The sequence below is a fragment of the Lepidochelys kempii genome, chromosome 5 (genome assembly GCF_965140265.1).
Source record: "Lepidochelys kempii isolate rLepKem1 chromosome 5, rLepKem1.hap2, whole genome shotgun sequence".
In the NCBI taxonomy this organism is placed as follows: domain Eukaryota; kingdom Metazoa; phylum Chordata; order Testudines; family Cheloniidae; genus Lepidochelys; species Lepidochelys kempii.
In genome coordinates, this window is record NC_133260.1 from 37,959,898 (window position 1) to 37,979,038 (window position 19,141).

Genomic DNA, 19,141 nt, shown 5'->3' on the forward strand with positions numbered 1-19,141 from the left:
ACACTGATTATAAATATCAAAAGAGAAGAATGTCTTCAGTGTTGCAATAGTTAAATCATTATTCCAAATTTTTGCTCTGTGTTGAAATCTCACTAGGAATTCAAGGAAATGCCAAAATGAATTATGGGTTTATGGGAGGAGCAGTAATTGAAATTGTTAACTGAAATAACTCACCTAGAAGCAGGTTGGGGATCCGTATTGTACCTTAGACTGGGAAAGTCTTTTCAAGTAGGAGTGTCACAAGAAGTGACACAAAAAGTTTGGCCTCATGGAAGTAAGGTCTGGATCAGACTGTCTGTCTGTGATTACAATGTGTTTTTACATTCTTTTCAGGCAAGACAAGACCATTTTTGTCTCACTGATCTTTGGTCTCACCCATATTGTTCATACAGGGTGAAAGGGGGAAAAGGGGCGGCACTAGGCCTAGGAAGTGTTAAATCAACAGGCCTTACATGGTGCATAGGCCTTGTGCTGCCTCTTGGCACACAGATGAATGTCACCTACAATGGCACTCAAATGGGAAAAGAGCTGTCATTGGGTAGACAAATTAACATCTACAAAAAAGATACATAAGCTGAAAATAGCAGTCCCAAATTCCCAAGGATTCGAATACTAGAGGAAAATACATTTCACAGTAATGAATGAGAATTCACACATCCCGAAGGATGACTTGTTAAAAAAGTATGATGTTCAATTAATTTTTATTCCATTTTTATAAAATAAATCTTAGCACTTACATCAAGATCCGATGTTTCTATTCTCCTGATTTCCTTGTTCAGTAGGGGACCTTTGCAAGCATGTCTATCTACTTTAGGGGTTTACAATTCAATCCATAACACATACTCAGCAATGGAAGTTGGAGCAGATTTAAAAATTAAAAAATCATTTGGCTATTATTCATTTCTAGCAGTTAGTAGAGGTTAGAGAATTACATGTTTTTTTAGTGCCTTATAAAATAAAATAGATTTGCATTTGACTTAGGACTATCATATGAGTAACATTTGTTTTGGTATGTGTTTGCAGGATTAGCCCGTCTGGCAGAAAGTACATAAAACACAAAAATAGTAAAAAGCAGTGAGAAGCTTGAGGAGCCCCTCAAGAAACCCTTGTTAAAATTTTGACACCAAAGTGAAGGGAAGTTAGAGTCTTTTTCTGCCTCTGATGGAGTCATTCCATCTCTGGAATCTGCTAAATCATTCCTGTCAGAGCCTCAAAAATACGTCAAAAGGGCAATTTTAAAATTTATTTATTTATTTTGAGCCTTGGGAATAGACTGGATTGCAACGTAACAGATTTATCATTTTTAAAAGGGTGAGGATACCTCCTTACAAACTGTTCATCCATCTCACCACTATGCTGTACTACCAAAGCAGTGTACTTTTAGGAACAAAGTATAAACATTTTCAGAAAAGGGTAGCTTCTCATAATTTAGCTGATACATTGTTAACCTTGTGAGAAATTGTTCCTGTGGAAATGCTGGAAAAGTAAACACATTCTCCAGTTCCTCACTTCTTTTGTCCACAACCACAGGCAACCATGGTACACAGGGTTTATAACAGGCTCGATGGGATAACTGTTGCACCCCTTGCCAAAAAAAAAAAAAAAAAAAAAAAATTTAACAGCCTCACCAATTAAAATAAGATAAATACATTCCTTACAAAAATCACTAAAGTAACATATTCAGAAATTGAGTGAATTTCATGGGCTGGTTGACATATTTATTGGCTATTTTGAAATTGGATTGACAAATTAAGTGCATAAAAATAGCATGTATGTGTAAGGTTGATTGTAAAAACTCTTAGTAGTGAATTCAGCAGCATTTGTGATTGTTGTCTTTGATTTCTGAAGGAGCTGATTTATGGTACCAAAAATGTAATAGACCATTTTGCCTGGGTTTGTTGTTAACATAGGGTGAAATGATAGCTAAAATGTGGGAGGTCTACATTTTTTCTTTTTAAAACACTTACATGTCACTGGCAATGGAAGAGTTTCTGGACATGGACTTTGGAGAGAGGTCATAGTCACTGTCTGACCGGTAGAGGAAGGACTCCCTGCGTTGACTATGGACGAAGTTAGCCTGGAGAATTAACCCTGACCCAGGGCTCGTCATGGGATCCAAGGGACTCCGTCCCGAAGATGTGCCATTGTCTACATCAAAACTGTAAGAAAGAGGGGGAGGGGGGGTAAAAAAAAGATTTATGCTACAGTTATGCTGAGAGTTTTGAAAATAATAAATGCAGCTATAAGAGCAGATGCCTCTAACACATTTTTCACTAACTAAAACCTTCTGTTAATAGTGGGAAAATCTACTGCTGATCAACTCCACTGTTCAATCAATAACAAAGGTGTGTCTGGAGATATACTGTGGAATTGCTGATAACCAAAGAAAGAATGACAGGGGAGGGGGGTGAGATAAATCACTATTAAAGTTATTGAAGTTTACACGCTTCTTGGGATGTGGGGTGTCCACTGGTGGCACTATGGACTTAGTGCATGTGTTTTCTCAGCTGAAAAGTGTGTAAGAGAAGAAACACAAGCTTGGGCCAATGAGCTGGAGCTGCTCCTATGGTCAGCTGTATTAGGGAACACAGCAGGAACAGGGAGGGAAGGTGGTTTTCAAGAAACTGCTTATCCCTTTGCACACAAGAGCACATTAGCACATTAGGGAGTCAAAGTGGATCCAGAAGCTTTCTTCACCTTCACTGGTTTCTCCTCCATGCCCTTGTCCCCCTGGTCTTGTGACCTGCCTCCCCGTCTCCCACTCCAAGGGATATGATTCCAATCTAGCTTCTTACATGGGCATCATAATACCTGACAACTGCTCAAATATTAAAACAACAACTGTCCTATTTTTATTCCCAGCAGTTAGGAATATAATGCTTGAATAGAATTAAGGGGTGTGGGTATATTAGGGATTGTTCTTATTGTAAAGCTAGGTCAAATAAATTAGTTTTGCATTTATGGCTATTCAGAGTAAGATTTGTGGCCATTCTTATTTCTTGTGGCAGTGAGTTCCACTTCCATTGTCTAGATCCAGTTCCTGCCAAAGCTCTGTCTACTGGTCAACGATTTCATTGTTCCCAAGGAGCATAGCCGGCATGGGAGGCCGTGGTCACAGAGAAAGAGAAAGGTGGGGTTTTTTAGGTAGCTAGAATCAATTCCACAAAGGGCTTTGAAAACTCAGAACAAAAAAGTCTTGAACTGGACTCTGTAACCAATGGGGAGCTAGAGCAGAGTGCACAGCGTTAGGATGATGAGCTCATGGCAACCTGTTGCTTAGCAGCCCACCCGCAGCATTTTATACCAGATGGAGAGATTTTTGGAGCATATCGCTCAGTTTCTACAAACAATGAGTTACAGTATTCAAGTCTGAAGGTGATGAATGTGTGAACCACAAGGTCAGGGATGCATCTGATAGGATGGGGTACAGTCTTCTGGACAGGCACAGTTGTAAGTGGGTGCTATCTGCTACCCTGGCGATTTGTGCCTCTGCAGAAATAAACAGTTCTATTTTCAGTGCTCCATAACAGAAAATATATGTTGGGTACCTTGGGTGCTGCACTATATATCTGGTGTGGCTCTGCTGAAGTGCAAGTGTTGGGAGTTAAAGGTTGATTCTTAAAGAATGCTGCTAACATCTGCTGCAGTGAAGTGGTTAAAAGAGGATGGATCAAATATTAAATATTCATTCTGAATGGACTGTGTCAGGTCTGATTTGTCCATCAATCATGGCAGGGACTGTCTGCTTCTTTGCATTTGCACAGTGCCTAGCACAATGGGGCCCTATTCTTGGTTGGTCCTTATGCACTACTGTAATAAACATGATTCATCTTATACTACTAGATACTCTTCCAAGTAGCCAATGAAAAAAAGAAACAAAGCAATTGAGACGGGAGAGCGAGTGGAGGAACTGATGACCCATCAGAATATTTTGGGCAGGGAGGGGAGATGGTAACATCCAAAATAGAGATGACACTGCTTAGTAAAGAAACAAGCTCATTTAAAAAAAATATTTTAGAAAACAGCATTCAGAGGAGGAGAAACAGCCCTCACATTACGTCTCAATTCTCAGCAATCCACCCTCTGGATAGAGGTCTGCATTGCATAAGAGAGTATAAACAAAACCCAAGAGTTTATGTATTTTACTTTTATCCTCTCCTCAATCAGTTTGTTATTCTTCCTTGAATTTCAGGCATTCTGCTGCATTTCTCTTGAATCTGTCATCACCTCAGATACCATCTCTCACAAATGGTTTGAATACAGAAAAGGAAAACAAATATTCTCTGAAAAATTATTCAACACAATGGTATTCAACAAGGACTCCGCAGAGTGAGCCCAACAGATGTTTTCAGAACTGTTCACTGATTAGATCATCAGTAATATCCTGAGATGCATGGTCTTTTGAACCTTTGTCTTTACATTTCAATTCCTTTTGCTCATATCTGAGTATGTTTCCTGTGACTACCAACACCCTGTTATTACAGGCCCCACTGAATTTCCAAATCTCAAATTAGCTGCGCTTTATAATTTGAGAAATAAAGCATAGTATTTAAAGGCTCATGGTTACCTATAATATTCTTAATGGCCCTCTTCTGAAATCAGTGCACTCATTCACTGTTCTTCCAGATTCAGTTAAAGCTTTTCGTTCTCACATTTAAAACACTCTACCCTTCCAGCTCCTGCTTATATCTCTGTCCTAATTTCCTCATACAACCTGATCCTGCTCCCTACAGTTTCCTCAAGTCCCTCCCCTATTTTCTTTGCCCCATTCTAGTCTCCTTTCATTTTTTCCATGCTTTCCGTACCCTTGGAAGAGCATCCGAGTCGATATTCACCAAACACTCTCCCACTCCTTAAAACTCGTATGTCCTGCATGTATGCACACAAAATTCCCCCTGCAGCTCATGTGTATTCCTTTTTTTTTAAAATTCATACTATATCCGTTTGAGTCGTTAGGATGGCAGCTTCTGGTGGGGGAAGGAAATGAGTTTCAGAAGTCTGCTGTTTTCTTACAATAAAGCACTGTATATACTGTACGCTGGCACAGGTGCTGCAACTAGGGGTACGGTTGGTGCTGTCGTACCCCTTGGCTCTAAGTAGTGATAGCTACCCAAATACACTGTTTCCGCCGTCTGCACCCCCACTACAAAAACTGTTCCAGCACCACTGCATGCTGGTATTTAAATAAATAATAAAATTACTGTTTATTAATGGCCAAAATTTTAAGGCTTAGTTGCCTAAAGTTTACAGAAGCGCTAAGCACCCACAGTTCTTGTGGAAATCTATGAGAGATGCACATGCTCACACATCTGCAAATCTGGGCACTTTTATTTAGGTAACTATGGATTTGGGAACCTGCCTTTCACAGCCAGGCCTGACAACTTTGGGCAAGGATAATTATTAATAAATAGAGTTCCACTAGTTTAATCATGTCTGAATATGACCCAGTTCAAAAACATCACTTAATAGTAAACCAGAATGCTTACAGAAACTCAACAGCATCATAAAAGCAGTTTAAGAATCCAAGTCATTTACAGGATACACGATAAAACTTAATTGAAAGGCTTTACTCCTGTTAGCACCTGAGTTCTGGCAGACAGAGTTTGGAGCAACTTTTCTTGAAGCACATTGAAGATATCTCTAACATCTAAACAGTACAAGGCCAGCAGAATTTCCTGACATATCTTCTGTTAAGGATTTGAAGGCTTTCAAAATTATTTTAATAAGCTCTTCAGGTCACCTTTAATATAATTTTAGGCCTGGTGGATGATGGCTGGCTGACTTTTATTTTAATTGTAGTTAGGGGGAAAAAAACTTTATTTCTTGTGTTATGAGACTGTCTCCCATGCCACTTGTAAGTTTGTGTAAAACTAGCAACACCGAAAAGCAAGAGAACATATGAAATTGGTTTGAGTTAATCAAAAAACAATGTTGAGTCATATGAACTTTTTGAAAACATGGTCCCAAATTCCATTTAATTATTTTCATCAAGATTCAGATGAGTGTGGGCTGGCTTGTTTCGGGTGGTAGCATTGCAAAGTTCAGCAGTCTTGGATCATTTTGCTTTGAGTTTTAGGTTTGTTTAAACCCAGAAATTCAAAGTGTCACGGGATGTAATCCCACACAAACTGAAATAAGCAAACCAAATGTTTGCCTCAAACCTCTCTGAATGGGAGCTGGAATCCTCCATAATTCTGTTCATTAAGTAGTTCAGTAACCATTATTCATTTGGACCCGAAGAGAGCTCTTAATTTAGTCAAGCAAAAACTTGGAGGAGAACAGTGAAACCCAACTGAAACTTATTTAACAGATGTGGTCCTCTAATTAAGAATCTGGGGGTGATGCCAGGCAGTCCCCAAATAGGTGGTTGTCTAACAAGTATGGTCTTTTGTACAGGTTTCCTTGACCATGGAATTCATCAGTTAATTTCATAGGATAGTTCAGGTTTCTTTGGGGGTTTTTTTGTTTTGGTTTTTTTTTGGTTGGTCGATCACCCTTTTGGGGGAATCAGGTATGAATTTTTCACTTACAAAGCTTATTTCTCCCAGTGTGGATTTCTGGTGCTTTGAAGCAAATGATTTTGCCCTCCACTGAGGCAAAGGTTTATGTTTTTAAAAGTTTTAAATTTAAAATCATGTAGGCTAGAATCAGCAGAATTGCATGCAATCATTCCTGACATGAGGGGACCCATAATCTATATTTCTGGACATCCACTAGTATGCATGAGGCTGAGGAGTTTTGTGACTTTGGAAGTGTTTGGAGTTTAACATTGTTATACTGTGCTGTATCCACTAGATGGGTGTAAAAAGTCAAAAAAGGAATCAGCTTCAAATGAATCAGGCAGGCACTTGGAGCTTGTGCTGAAGAGCCCCAAATGACTCTCTCACGTAGGTTTTTTATGAAAAAAAGTTGATTGATGGTGCATTAATGGAAAATAAGTCAGATACAGATTGCGGGAGATAATGATGCTTGAGAAATTAAAAAATGCTGACATACTAAAAAAATTTCAGTAACACTGGAGCACTTACAAATGTTCTGTAGACCTTGCTAGTTCCTGAGGAATACAAGATATACTAAAAAAACTTTCAGGCACAAAACACTAAACTACTATGTGTGCATGACTGTAAACAAAAGAGTTTGTTAATCTGAAAAGAAAATATATTGATTCTCTGGGTGAAGCACATTTCTTATTTGCATGAATTAGTATGACTGGCCACATCACTGCCAAGTGGATAGACAGCCATAATGAGCAAATTTATTTAGGACTTTCATGCACAAGATAATTTGTCATTTCATTTTATATATATATTTCTAATATATTATAGTTTAAAATTCATTATTGGGCAGATTTACTATCCTACCCAAGTAGAAACTGCAGTGAGCCAGTAGTGGCTCCTTGATCCTCATCCTCCAGCCTTGAAGTAAGTTTAAGTTGCCAGGAGCAGTTGTAAACACTATTCTTTCTCGGTTTCAGAGTAGCAGCCGTGTTAGTCTATATCCACAAAAAGAAAAGGAGTACTTGTGGCACCTTAGAGGCTAACAAATTTATTTGAGCATAAGCTTTTGTGAGCTACAGCTCACTTCATCGGATGCATCTTACTCAAATGAAGAAATGGACGTATGGAACTCTGCTCATCCACATACCCTCCCTATTCTGCTCACACCACATCCCCAGAATACTCCCCCACACACTTTATAAATTGGGGGGAGAGGGGAAAGACTGGCAAAGGAGGTGGAAGAGCAGCCTCTGCCATCTTCTCACTGGCAGAAAGTTCCCCTGTACAGGGGAAATTCTCTACTGGCCTTCTTTGGCCCGTTTAAGGCCATTTTGCACCACTTACGCAATGCAAAGTGGCTATATTGGACTGCAGAATCTAGCACATAAAGCACGATATACCAAACATACCTATATTAAAAGAACTTTAAGGTTCCAAAGAGAAACACCCCAAAGCTAGGAAATACCAACATTAATTCTGCCATGCATATGCAGGGATTTTGAAAAATCTTTTAATGACGAGATCACATACAATTTCTTTTCACAGAACCCTTCTTCATTCCATGTACATAATGCTCAGTGAATAACAGCATGCTCACTATTTCTTCACCATTCAAAAGATGCCCCCATGTCTCATTCATTGCATACCATCCAAACACTGCACTCAAAATGGACTAAATACAACCTATATACCTTTGTACAGTGTACATTCACAGGGTAACTGTGTACCTCCCAAACATTAATGTATTGATACTCACAATGCCCCATCAAGGTGGGAAGTATTATTACACCAGGTGATACTCAGTAAGATTAAATAATTTGTTCAAAGTCACATAAGGAGTCTGTGGCAGAGGCAGAAACAGACCTAGACTTGCCGGGTACCAGCTCATTGAGTTTTTCCCTTTTGATGGAAAAACACTGTCTCATTCACAACACAATACAGCTTCTGCGCTGAATGAGGACAAGTTTTTTCTGGACACCAGACCAATTTAGTATACAAGCCTCTCTCCTTCTCTCTCCAATATGCATAGAGAATGAGGCAGGGGCCCTTGGCAAAAAACAATATGTGCTTAGCTAATAAAACATTGTATCAAAATACATACACACAAAAGGGAAGAAGCAACCTTAGCTTTGTCATTTCCTTACTGTTGTGTAATATAGTTAACAGCCTTAATGTTCTTTCAATGTAGTTTTGTTTGCTTTGTATAGAATTTCCTAATTTAAAAAAAAAAAGAATTCCACCATATTCAGCTATTTGCTAGACAGCATAAGAATACTCTATTGTGCAATATGTGCAACCAGTCAGGAGGAGCTCTTGTGGCCATCCATGCACACCTCTCTCATTTGTAAGGAAATGGCCCTGGTCCCTGAGCACTTTCAGTAATGACAGAAAAAGACACAGCTTTGCCTACAAACTTTCCTAAGCAACAAACAGGCAGAACTGTGGCCTAGGATTGCATTACAAAATGCAGTGTGAATATGCAAAGAACACTTTAAACTCTTAGACGTTTTATAAACCACAACCCATTTCTACCACACAGCCATGTCCTACAGACCAATCCCCCTGCCAAATTTCAAGGTGTTACCACTGACAGGTTAGAGCTGTTCAAAAATGTTTACGTAATGGGAAATCTGTATTTTGGTTCTTGAAAATGGAGGAACAACTTTCACTCAAGCTTTCCACAATAATTAGCTCCCTGGCTTAGAACAAACCGGCCACATTTCAACCAAAAATGTATGAGACTGCAAAAAGTTATAAACAGCTCAAAATGACTATTTGGAATTCAAAAACATAGGGCCTGTTTCTTTATTTCATCCAGCTTCTGCCAGACTCAGCAGAGGGTGAGAATGCTGTTTACAAGCTCCCTGATTCCTGACTCGACTCCAGGCACTACCGTAAAGTGCACCTGGTAAAATGTATGATGGTCCAGGCACTCCTCCTTCCTTTCCTCCAACCTCACCTCCATTGCAGCTGTGGGGTGGGAGATGTATGAGCCAACATCCTTGAGGGCTCGTCTACACTACAGGTTATGTCGGTGTAATTTATGTTGCTATCGGGAGTGAATCAGCCACTCCCCTGAGTGTAGAGTTGCCAGCTCTGATTGAAGCTATTCCGGGAGTTTTTTTTTTTTTTTCCCAACATGACATAATGTCATTTTCTTAAAATATCCTATTAAAATCTCCTGGGTTGCTTTCAATAGTCACCAGGAGATCGATTTGATTCTTGGAGACTCCAGGCCAATCCTGGAGGGTTGGCAACCCTACCTGAGTGATGTAAATTACACAGACCTAACTGCCAGTGTGGACAGCAATATGTTGGCCGGAGAGCATTTCGCACTGACATAGCTGCCGCCTCTTGCGGAGGTGGTTTTATTATGCCATCGGCACACAGAATCTTCACCAGATGCTATGCAGCTGTGCTGCTGTAGCCTTTCTAGTGTAGACTAGCCCTAACTCTACACCTACGGGGGACTTCTCCACACTACGAGTGTCTGTCCTCAGCAGAGAGGTTATGGGCAGCCTCTGACTGCCTTGTGCTATGGGGCTGAGAATGTAGCCAACAATGTCTCCGGGAGTTCCCCAGCGTGCCTGAGGGTGGAGAGAGTGCACAGTGTGTACCGGTGGCATTTTCTGGTGCACAGGCCCTGCTCTGTAGGCCAATGTATGGAGCCAGGGGAGGAAGGGGACTCTCCTTTTCTCCATTCATTTTTGAACAGCTGGCTCACCAGAGGAGGAAGTGGTGAACAGTTCCAGCACCAGGGAACTGCTATTGTGATCAGACCTTGTGTGGGCTGCAAAAAATGTGTGTGCTGAGGTTTTGTGTGTGTCACAACCAGATAAGGGATTTATCACCATCTTGTTCTTAGTTATTACAGCCATTGACTTGCTGTCTTTAGATGCTAATTATTTCAGAGGCTATGCCAGTTCAGATGATGTCGAAATCATGCCAAATACAATAACCCAGTTATTCAAATCACAAATAGAGACTCATGTGATACCATATCATTAAAAGTCATCTCACAAAGTCATAAAATTAACATCCCCAGAGGCAACGTCCAAATCCCAGTCATACAAAGTAGGGTGGGAGGACATGAAAGGAAGAATGGAAGCTTGTCTTTTAATAAAAACAGAAACTGACAGTTAGTAAGAGTGGGTTTTTAGTGAAGTATTTAAGTTGCCTAGGAAAAGTTCTGCCTTGATTTGCACACTATGCAAATTCATTGATTTCAACGAAGTTGCATGAGGAGCAAATCAATAAAATTGAGGCTCCCTATACCTGTCCCAAAACGTGTTTAAATTACCACAGAATTATTAAAATATGATTCCTTTGTGAAAGTACTGATTTTTGAACAAACTGGGTAAATAAATTAGAGGGTCGGACAAATACAGTACAGAATACAACAATTACTTTTCTTTAGTCTTTTCTTAATTTTTTTTATCAATAACCTTAATATTAAAATTTCTGAGCCAAAAAGCTGATTTACATGTGGATTTTGATTGACCTTTGTGACCTGAAAATAGGTACCCAAAGGTCACTCAGCAATGCTCAGTAATAAAGGTCAAATTCTTGAATGTTCTCCTGTTCATCAGAAAGAAACAAATCTTCAACAATTACATGTCCCCACTGATTCCCAGCTGGACATCAGATTTTAAATAGGTTAACCCACATTCTCAGAAAAACAAACCCTGAGAAGTTCTTCAATTGAGTCACATCATCACTTCTAATCTGATCTGAACTGAACTCTTGCGTAGATGCAAACTCTTCAGTGACGATTCTTCAACACAATTTCTTTACACAGATACATGTCCAGGGACTCAGGTGCACCAATGTCTAGTTTTTTATTTGTTTTCTTTGGATTTCTTTCCTCTTTACTAGTAAGAAGTAAGGTTAGATGGAGATGAATGGGCAAACACCAGAGAAAAATCTGCATTGAAACTTCAGTATGAAATATTAATCCATCTCCCCATGTTTGAAACAAAAATCACTGTTTGTGACCCACGTAAATATTTTGTACTTTCCCTACAGCAAAAGTTTTTGAAAATAAAGCAACATTAACAAGAAAGCTATGATCCAAATTTGAATTTTTCACTTACCATACTATATTGTAGAACTCAAGCCCACTATTTACTTGTTGGTTTGAATTTCCACTTCAATGATTCAGCAAACCAACCCAAAATGGCATGGATAGGTTTTTCCGAACCCAGACTCCAAACAGAAGAAGAAAATGTGTCATTGATTGTAATGAGACATGTAATGAAACTTCTGAGAATCAGTTTAATATGTTCCTCAGGGCTAACTCTGCTATGGATGGTCACATGCTGCAGAAACAGAAACTCCTGAAAGATCTTCAAAGGTAATCTCAAGAGCAGAGCACTGCAAGAATAAACATGTCTAGAAATCACAAAAGACATAGATAACTGTGCCAGGACTTGTAATCAGACAAAAACTCTAACAATGTCCTGGTCAGGTAATAAGCAATAATAGTCACTAACAATAATAATAATAGTCAAGAAGTCCAGAAGCACCTCTAGAGTGCAACCCTTACGACAAATGGAGGGCACACTTCTCAATATCATCTCAGCCATACTTCCTAAAGTCCTCCTCCACTGGTCTCACCATTCTCTTTTGTCTAGAGCAGTGGTCCCCAAGCTTTTTATCACGTGCCCCCCTCTTACCCCTGTCCAACCCCATCCCCTGGAGCCAAGACAAGGAGCAAGGGCATGGCTCCAGGAGGGGTGGGGATGTGGACAGGGATAAGAGGGCTGAGGCTGGGGCCACAGCTGCGGGTGGGTATGGAACCCTAGGGGTGAGGCCAGCAGCCGGGACTCTGGGTGAGGGCTGGCAGCCTGGGACCCTGGGTGCGGGTCCAGGAGCTGAGCTGCAGGCATGGGGCCAGTAGCCAGGAGTTTGTAAAGGGGAGTGTGTGTGTGTGGTGTTCTGGTTTTGGTTTCTGTGTTTGTGGGGTTTTATTATTATTTGACAGGAGCTTAGGAGGGAAGGCTATGACAGCTACAGAAGCAGCAGTAGTAGAGTTCTGAAGAATGGAAGAGACAGTGAAGACACTGCTGTGGAAGCTGTGGGGTGTACATTATTTTGGAGAAGGTATCTGAAAGCCATTTGTATGACGTGTTGCCTGATAGATCTGATGGAAGATAAGATCCAAGGTTTGGAGATGCAACTGGAAACTACGGATGAGTTTTTGAAGGGGATTTGAGCGGATAATAGAGGGAAGGGAGAGGCGGCTGAAGGGAAATCTCAAGACTTGCAGATGCAAGCTGGACTGGAAACTGTAAAGGCAGACTGCTGGATGAGGTAAATGGCTAGTGGAAGCTTGTGACTATGAGAACAAGGCAGAGGCAAAGATTGGCGCTTAGCAAAGGAGAAACAGAATGGAGGAACAGGTTTGCTGAGTTGGAAAATGAAGGGACATGGCAGGCAGTAACACAAGGTGGGAGGGCAAGGTGGAAGAGAAGATGTGCTAATCTTATAAGAAGAGGGGAAGAGTCAATGGAGATAGCCAGAGTTTGGAGCCCCTGGATGATACAGGATGACTCGCAGAAGCTTGCAAGTGAGAACAAAATAAAAGGAGACTTGCAACCAGAAAGAACAGAAGGAATAAGGCCGCACAATTTCACCAACACCAGGAAAAGTCAGGTATTTGTGATTGGGAACACCAGACTAAGAAGAGCAGACAGGCCTGTCATCATAGCTGATCTGGAGAACAGAAGGGTTCTGGAGGATGGTGTGGATTGCACCTTCAGCAAATTTGCAAATGACACTAAACTGGGAGGAGAGGTAGATACGCTGGAGGGTAGGGATAGGATACAGAGGGCCCTAGACAAATTAGAGGATTGGGCCAAAAAAAATCTGATGAGGTTCAACAAGGACAGGTGCAGAGTCCTGCACTTAGGACGGAAGAATCCCACGCACCGCTACAGACTAGGGACCGAATGGCTAAACAGCAGTTCTGCAGAAAAGGACCTAGGGGTTACAGTGGATGAGAAGCTGGATATGAGTCAACAGTGTGCTCTTGTTGCCAAGAAGGCTAACAACATTTTGGGGTGTATAAGTAGGGGCATTGCCAGCAGATCGAGGGCTCCATCCCGTAGCCCGCACCTCGTACCCCATCCCACACTCCAACCCCCTACCCCAGCCCTGAGCCCACTCCTGCATCCAAGCCCCTCATCCTTGGCCCCACCCCAGAGTCCACACCTCCAGCCAGAGCCTGCACCCTCTCCCACACCCCTTCATCCCCAGCCCCAACCCTGAGCCCTCACCCCCTCCCACACCCAACCCTCTGCCCCACCCCAGAATCCACACCCCCAGCTGGAGCACTCACCCCCTCCCACACCCCAACCCCCTGCCCGAGCCCAGTGAAACTGAGTGAGGGATGGGGAGAGCAAGCGACAGAGGGAGTGGGGGGGCATGGCCTCACAGAAAGATCAGGGTCTCGGGAGAGGGGCAGGACAGGGAGCAGGGCAAGGGTGTTCGGCTTTGTGCAGTTAGAAAGTTGGCAACCCTAGCCCCTCCCCAGCTCCGGGCCCAGTGCTCATTGGTCAAAGGGGCCTTGGGCTGGCTGTGTGTGTGTGGGGAGGGGGGAGTTGACCCTGGCACCCTTCTGACCATGGCACCCTAGGCAGTCACCCATGTCACCCCCCCTAAGGCCGGCCCTGATGATGTCATTGATTCTTTTGCTGCAAATCACAACAGACAGATTGTCCTTAAGTGATATGTCTCATCTGTGATGAATAGTAGCTCAGTCTTTGTACATGCAGTTATTTGTTTCATAATGTATGTCAGTTTTTCACTGGTTTAGTGAAAACCTTGAAAACCACTCGTCCCATACTGTATGTTAAAAAATAACTGGTATTTACATCTTGATTTTTGCTACCTGTCAAATGCTGTTTTGGGGCTTTATTGGCAGCGTTTTATTTATTTTGTGCTTTTTTGGGTATTTTTGTATTAACTGGCAGTTCATTTAGTTAAGAGTCGAATTGCTTTTGTTACTTTAACAAAGACTGTGGCTCATGTGGGTGCACAACAGACACAGGAAGAGTGAAACCACTCTCTCGCCACCCCCCCAAAACAGCTTTAAAAATGTTTAGAATTTTCAGATTGTATGTATTTGATTTGACAATGAAAAGACGGGCTCAACTGGCTAGGGGAACAAGTGTACTTAGTTTTGGTCAGTTGTTGTTTATTCTACTTTAAACAGCAGTGTGTATGTGTTGTTTTGTTTTCTTTGCATGTGCAAATGGCTAATTTTAAAATATAATACAGTACGTTCTCCAGTTTAAAGTAATTAGCTAATAGTATTATTTAACCAGTATTTTTTCCAGAAGTTTTCATTTGTTTATTACCATTGTTAACATTATTCGTATTGTTAGTTTATTTATTTATTGGCTTTGGGTTTTTTCCAATTGGTTTTCTGTGAATAAATGCTGCACCAATGAGCTGCCATAGATGAAGTTTAACACTGACCTGGCCATATATATATTTATTCTCCTTTTCAGGATGACATAGATAAAACACACATTTAAGTGCATATTGTTAAAAAAATAAGTAAGTATGTGTGCCCACAAGATGTATAGCGGAACCGCCCAACCCCCCAGTATTCTGTCTAGCCCACCTCAATCCCCACACCAGGAAGAGACTGGCACCGCCCCTGATCCACTGAGATTATTTTTTTTTATTAAACATCCACAAAACATTTTTCTGATTTTTTTCCTGCAGGTTTATTTGATAAGCATACTGTTATTTTATTCAGTGGAGTGACTGATGAACCCCCACAGGAGCTCAGACTGGAACTGCAATGTTGGAAATTTACATTTTAGTGGTTAGTATACACACTTCATCATTACTGCATTCTACTCTGTAATATAAATTTGATTGACTGAGCATCTAAAAGGCCTCAAAGATAATGTGGAACATATTTTCTTTCAGAAAGTTTAACTGCAACCATAATTTAAACAGATTTTAATTTAAATTCTGTTTCCATGTAGATTATAAGAATTCTATTAACTATTAAACAAAGTAACTACAATTTGCACTCGTTTTGCTGTCAAAGACGTCAGACTTGCTGAGAGGAAAAACTCAAAATGTAGTTCTTTAACTATCAAAAGAAAGAACACAATTAGTGCAAAGTTACCACAAGCACTCACCAGCCTTAATTTGCTAAACGACATAAAGCAGCACAAATAGGCACGTTTTCAAGAGCCAGTCCAAGATGAACTTGAGATGAGATAAAACAGAGCACTAGGTGTTACAGTTCTCTTACGCCAATGGCAAAACAGACTACGTCTTGTCAAAGAAATGATCTTTCCTCCATTGAGAAATGCAGAGCTACACAGCTACCATTTCATGGTCCTTATTTAGAAGAGTTCCTGAGAGAATGCTAGCACATTTCTTGTAAATGTGATTTAAAACTTTCAAACATATCTCACATTAGTTGGTTACTTGTGCCAATTGGGCTGTACATAGTCAGGGATTAAGAAAATTGAAGTTTAAAAGTCAAAGCGTCTTGTTAAAAATAGAATTTGAGCAGCAATAAATGTAATGGTCTGGAGTGAAATAGGAACCAAACAAATACATTATATTGTAATGGACAGTGATCCAGGAACCAAAAGCAACCGAGAACATCATCATCTAGGAAAAAAGTTATTCCTTTGATCAAGAGCATGAACCCCTTCCTATTGAACTGATATCTGACTGTTTTACTAAACATTACAACACATTCAGAAAAATATGCCCACACACAACTATCAACAAACAAGCACAAATTCAGGCTCTCCCATCCCACTGCACAGGGTAAACAGGATGTGCGGAGCTCAGTCCAGCTCCATGGGAAACTTGTGCTCTAGTACAGTGGTTTTCAGCCTTTTTTCATTTGCGGACGCCTACAAAATTTCGAATGGAGGTGCGGACCCCTTTGGAAATCTTACACATAGTCTACAAACCCTTGGGGTCCGCAGACCACAGGATGAAAGCCATTGCTCTTGTGTACAGCAAGGGATTAAGGCTATGTCTACACTTGCAGAGTTTTTGTACTGTCAGTTTCAATGGTGATGGAGAATCAGTAAAAGAAAAGCGCTGGTTTGTGGTCTCATTTACTTCCACAGGCATCAGATTGTGTTCACATTTGCAGCACTTCGATGAGAGCAATGCACTGAGGGCAGCAATCCCACAGTGAAGCTCTCTCCGTTTTGAGGATAGGTCTTGTGGGAAGGGCGGTGTGATCGCAGGGCATCCTGGGTCCCTGCACAGTCTCCTCTCCCCAAACACGGATCAGCTCCAGTAGCTCATCATTGCTCCAAGAAGGGATCATTTGCTCCGTGAAGCAGCCATTGTCACCTGGCCAGATGATAAGTGAGCACTTGCCAAGAAAACAGGAAGGGGAGTTTCAAAGTTCCCAGGGCTTTAAAGTGGGAGGGGCAGATGTCTGTTTACTTGGCATCAGAGCAGCAGAGCTGCTGGCCAGAGCGGTCACCTAGGCACTGTGGGATATCCTCCGGACGCTAAAAGCTGTGTAAACAGGAAGAACGTGTCTTCACTTGCACATTACTGCAAAAGCATCACCAGTAAGAGCTGTACACCTCTTGTGGAGCTGGTTTTCTGTTTGTGGTGAAACTTTGAGTTTCACTGCAAAAAGTTATTGGCAAGTGTAGACGCTCCCACAGTTTTTGTGCAAAAAAGGGACTTTTTGCGCTTTAAATGGCAAGTGTAGACATGTCCTAAGAGCAGGGTTGAGAGGCTGATCGGTGGATTGCTCCTGTGTTGATTCATCAACCATTACTTGCCTCCCACGGAGCTAACTGTATTACCCTGGAAAAGTTACAAAATGCTCAGTCCGACAGATGCATATGGAGAAATGCCAACGTCCAGGACAAGTGAGTATAGTAAAACAATGACCGGATAATTCTGCTGATCTGGGAACAAGGTTTGTTGAGAACTTACTTGCACTGAGACCTGGTTACTTCATTCCTCTGGAGTATTGCCTGTGGAATCTGCACTTTTGCAAATTGTAATCTAATAGTAATGTTAGCAAAGCTCAACCTACATCTCTGAAATCTTTGTAAGCCTATCACATGTGGACACATATGCACAGGCACTGAGGTCATCTCTAACCACACACCATCATCAAAGCCATATGTGTGTGCAAACACCAGCCACTCTTAGCACATGGTATTGTAATAAAATTCATGACCAAAACCTCTAGCTTCTGAACAATGAGATAAAAAAGTAACCCCGATGGGTTAGCCAGTAGCGGGACGCTGTGCAACTGAGTAAGGGACAATAGTATATTAACATATACACTTGTAGAGCAAAAATTTTTAATTCAAATAAAAAACAAAAAAATGCCTTAGTGGCTAGAGCACTGGACTAAGACCTGGGTTCTATTTCTGGCTCTGATACTGGCCTGCGGGGTAACTTTGGGCAAGTTAGTTTGCCTCTGTGCCTCTGTTTCCTCATCTGTAAATGTGGGTAATGATATCTGTCTCCTTTGCAAAGTGCTGTGAGACCTGCTGTTGAAAAGCAGTATATAAGAGCTAGGTACTATTTTTAAAAACTGAAACTTTGACAAGAAGCTTATAATTTCTCTGACACCCAATTTTTGTTTTTGATTTTTTTTTGTGACAGAATACAGCAAAATGCAGAATGCAGAGACTGGCTTTTTTTCTCTCTCTCTCTAACTTTTTAAATCTTCCTCAGCTTTGGCAAAAGTACAGTGGTCAAAAGGAAAAAGACAACAATGAAAAAGTGGGTAAAACCCCCCCAACTTCTGGACATCGAGTCTATTGCATTCAGTGGTAAAAAGGAAGGGAGGGGAAAAAAAACAAAGAAAAGAAAATTCACACTAACATTTGTCAAATAAATTCCATTAAAAAATGAAAAAGTGCAAAATCATTCTGCTTCAGATCAAAAATGACTCAATTTTTTCATAAAACTGTTTTCCCTTGCTTAGACCAGCTCTATATACTGCTACATTACTGTTTTTCCTGTCAAGTATGGAAAATCAATATTAAGGGGAAAAATTAAGTGAATTTGTTTTACAAGTAAAAAAATACTAAAATGTAGCAATTATCTGTCTCCAGCATACCAAACTTAATTGTGTCTAGAATGCAAAGCTCTAGCTGAGATACTGTATTTGGCATTTGTGGTCTGGCCTGTACTTGGAAGGCTTTGCTGGTATAGCTATGCCAGTATACTATCCTGGCAAAGTGCTCCACTCTGGATGCAGCTTACACTGGCAAAAATTGCTTTTACCAGGATAATTTACTCCAGCCCCAACCGAGTGAAATAATATGTACTGACAAGACCACAGCTTTGGCAGTACAACTGCATCTACACTTGGGGCTTTTGTTGGCACAGCTACTTTGGTTGCAAAACACACCTCAGAAACCTGCCTGACATAGTTATGCTGGCAACAATTTGACCTGGCCTTCACCTCAAAATGTAGTATTGCCCAGAAAGGCTAGAGCCAGGCAATGCTTGACACAAAATATAACAACTGAAAAGGAGAGCCAAATAAGCAATCATGCATAAGACTTACAGGGTATGTTTTTTTCTTTGGAATTTGTCTCAAACTGTCAATATAAACGAGAACTCCTTCTTGTTTAGTCAAATATCTTTTTTATAGCGCTGCT

At 41.0% G+C, this 19,141-nt stretch overlaps 1 protein-coding gene across 11 annotated transcripts in view; it reads right to left on the bottom strand.

Moving 5' to 3' along the window:
- Positions 1-19,141, bottom strand: part of PDE4D (phosphodiesterase 4D) — a 769,499-nt gene that overhangs the window by 180,489 nt on the left and 569,869 nt on the right. For all 11 annotated transcript variants that reach the window (XM_073343989.1, XM_073343991.1, XM_073343992.1 and 8 more), the window contains one exon: positions 1,968-2,159. In XM_073343989.1, the coding sequence (XP_073200090.1) occupies positions 1,968-2,159 (192 nt within the window). The remainder of the gene's footprint in view (positions 1-1,967; positions 2,160-19,141) is intronic.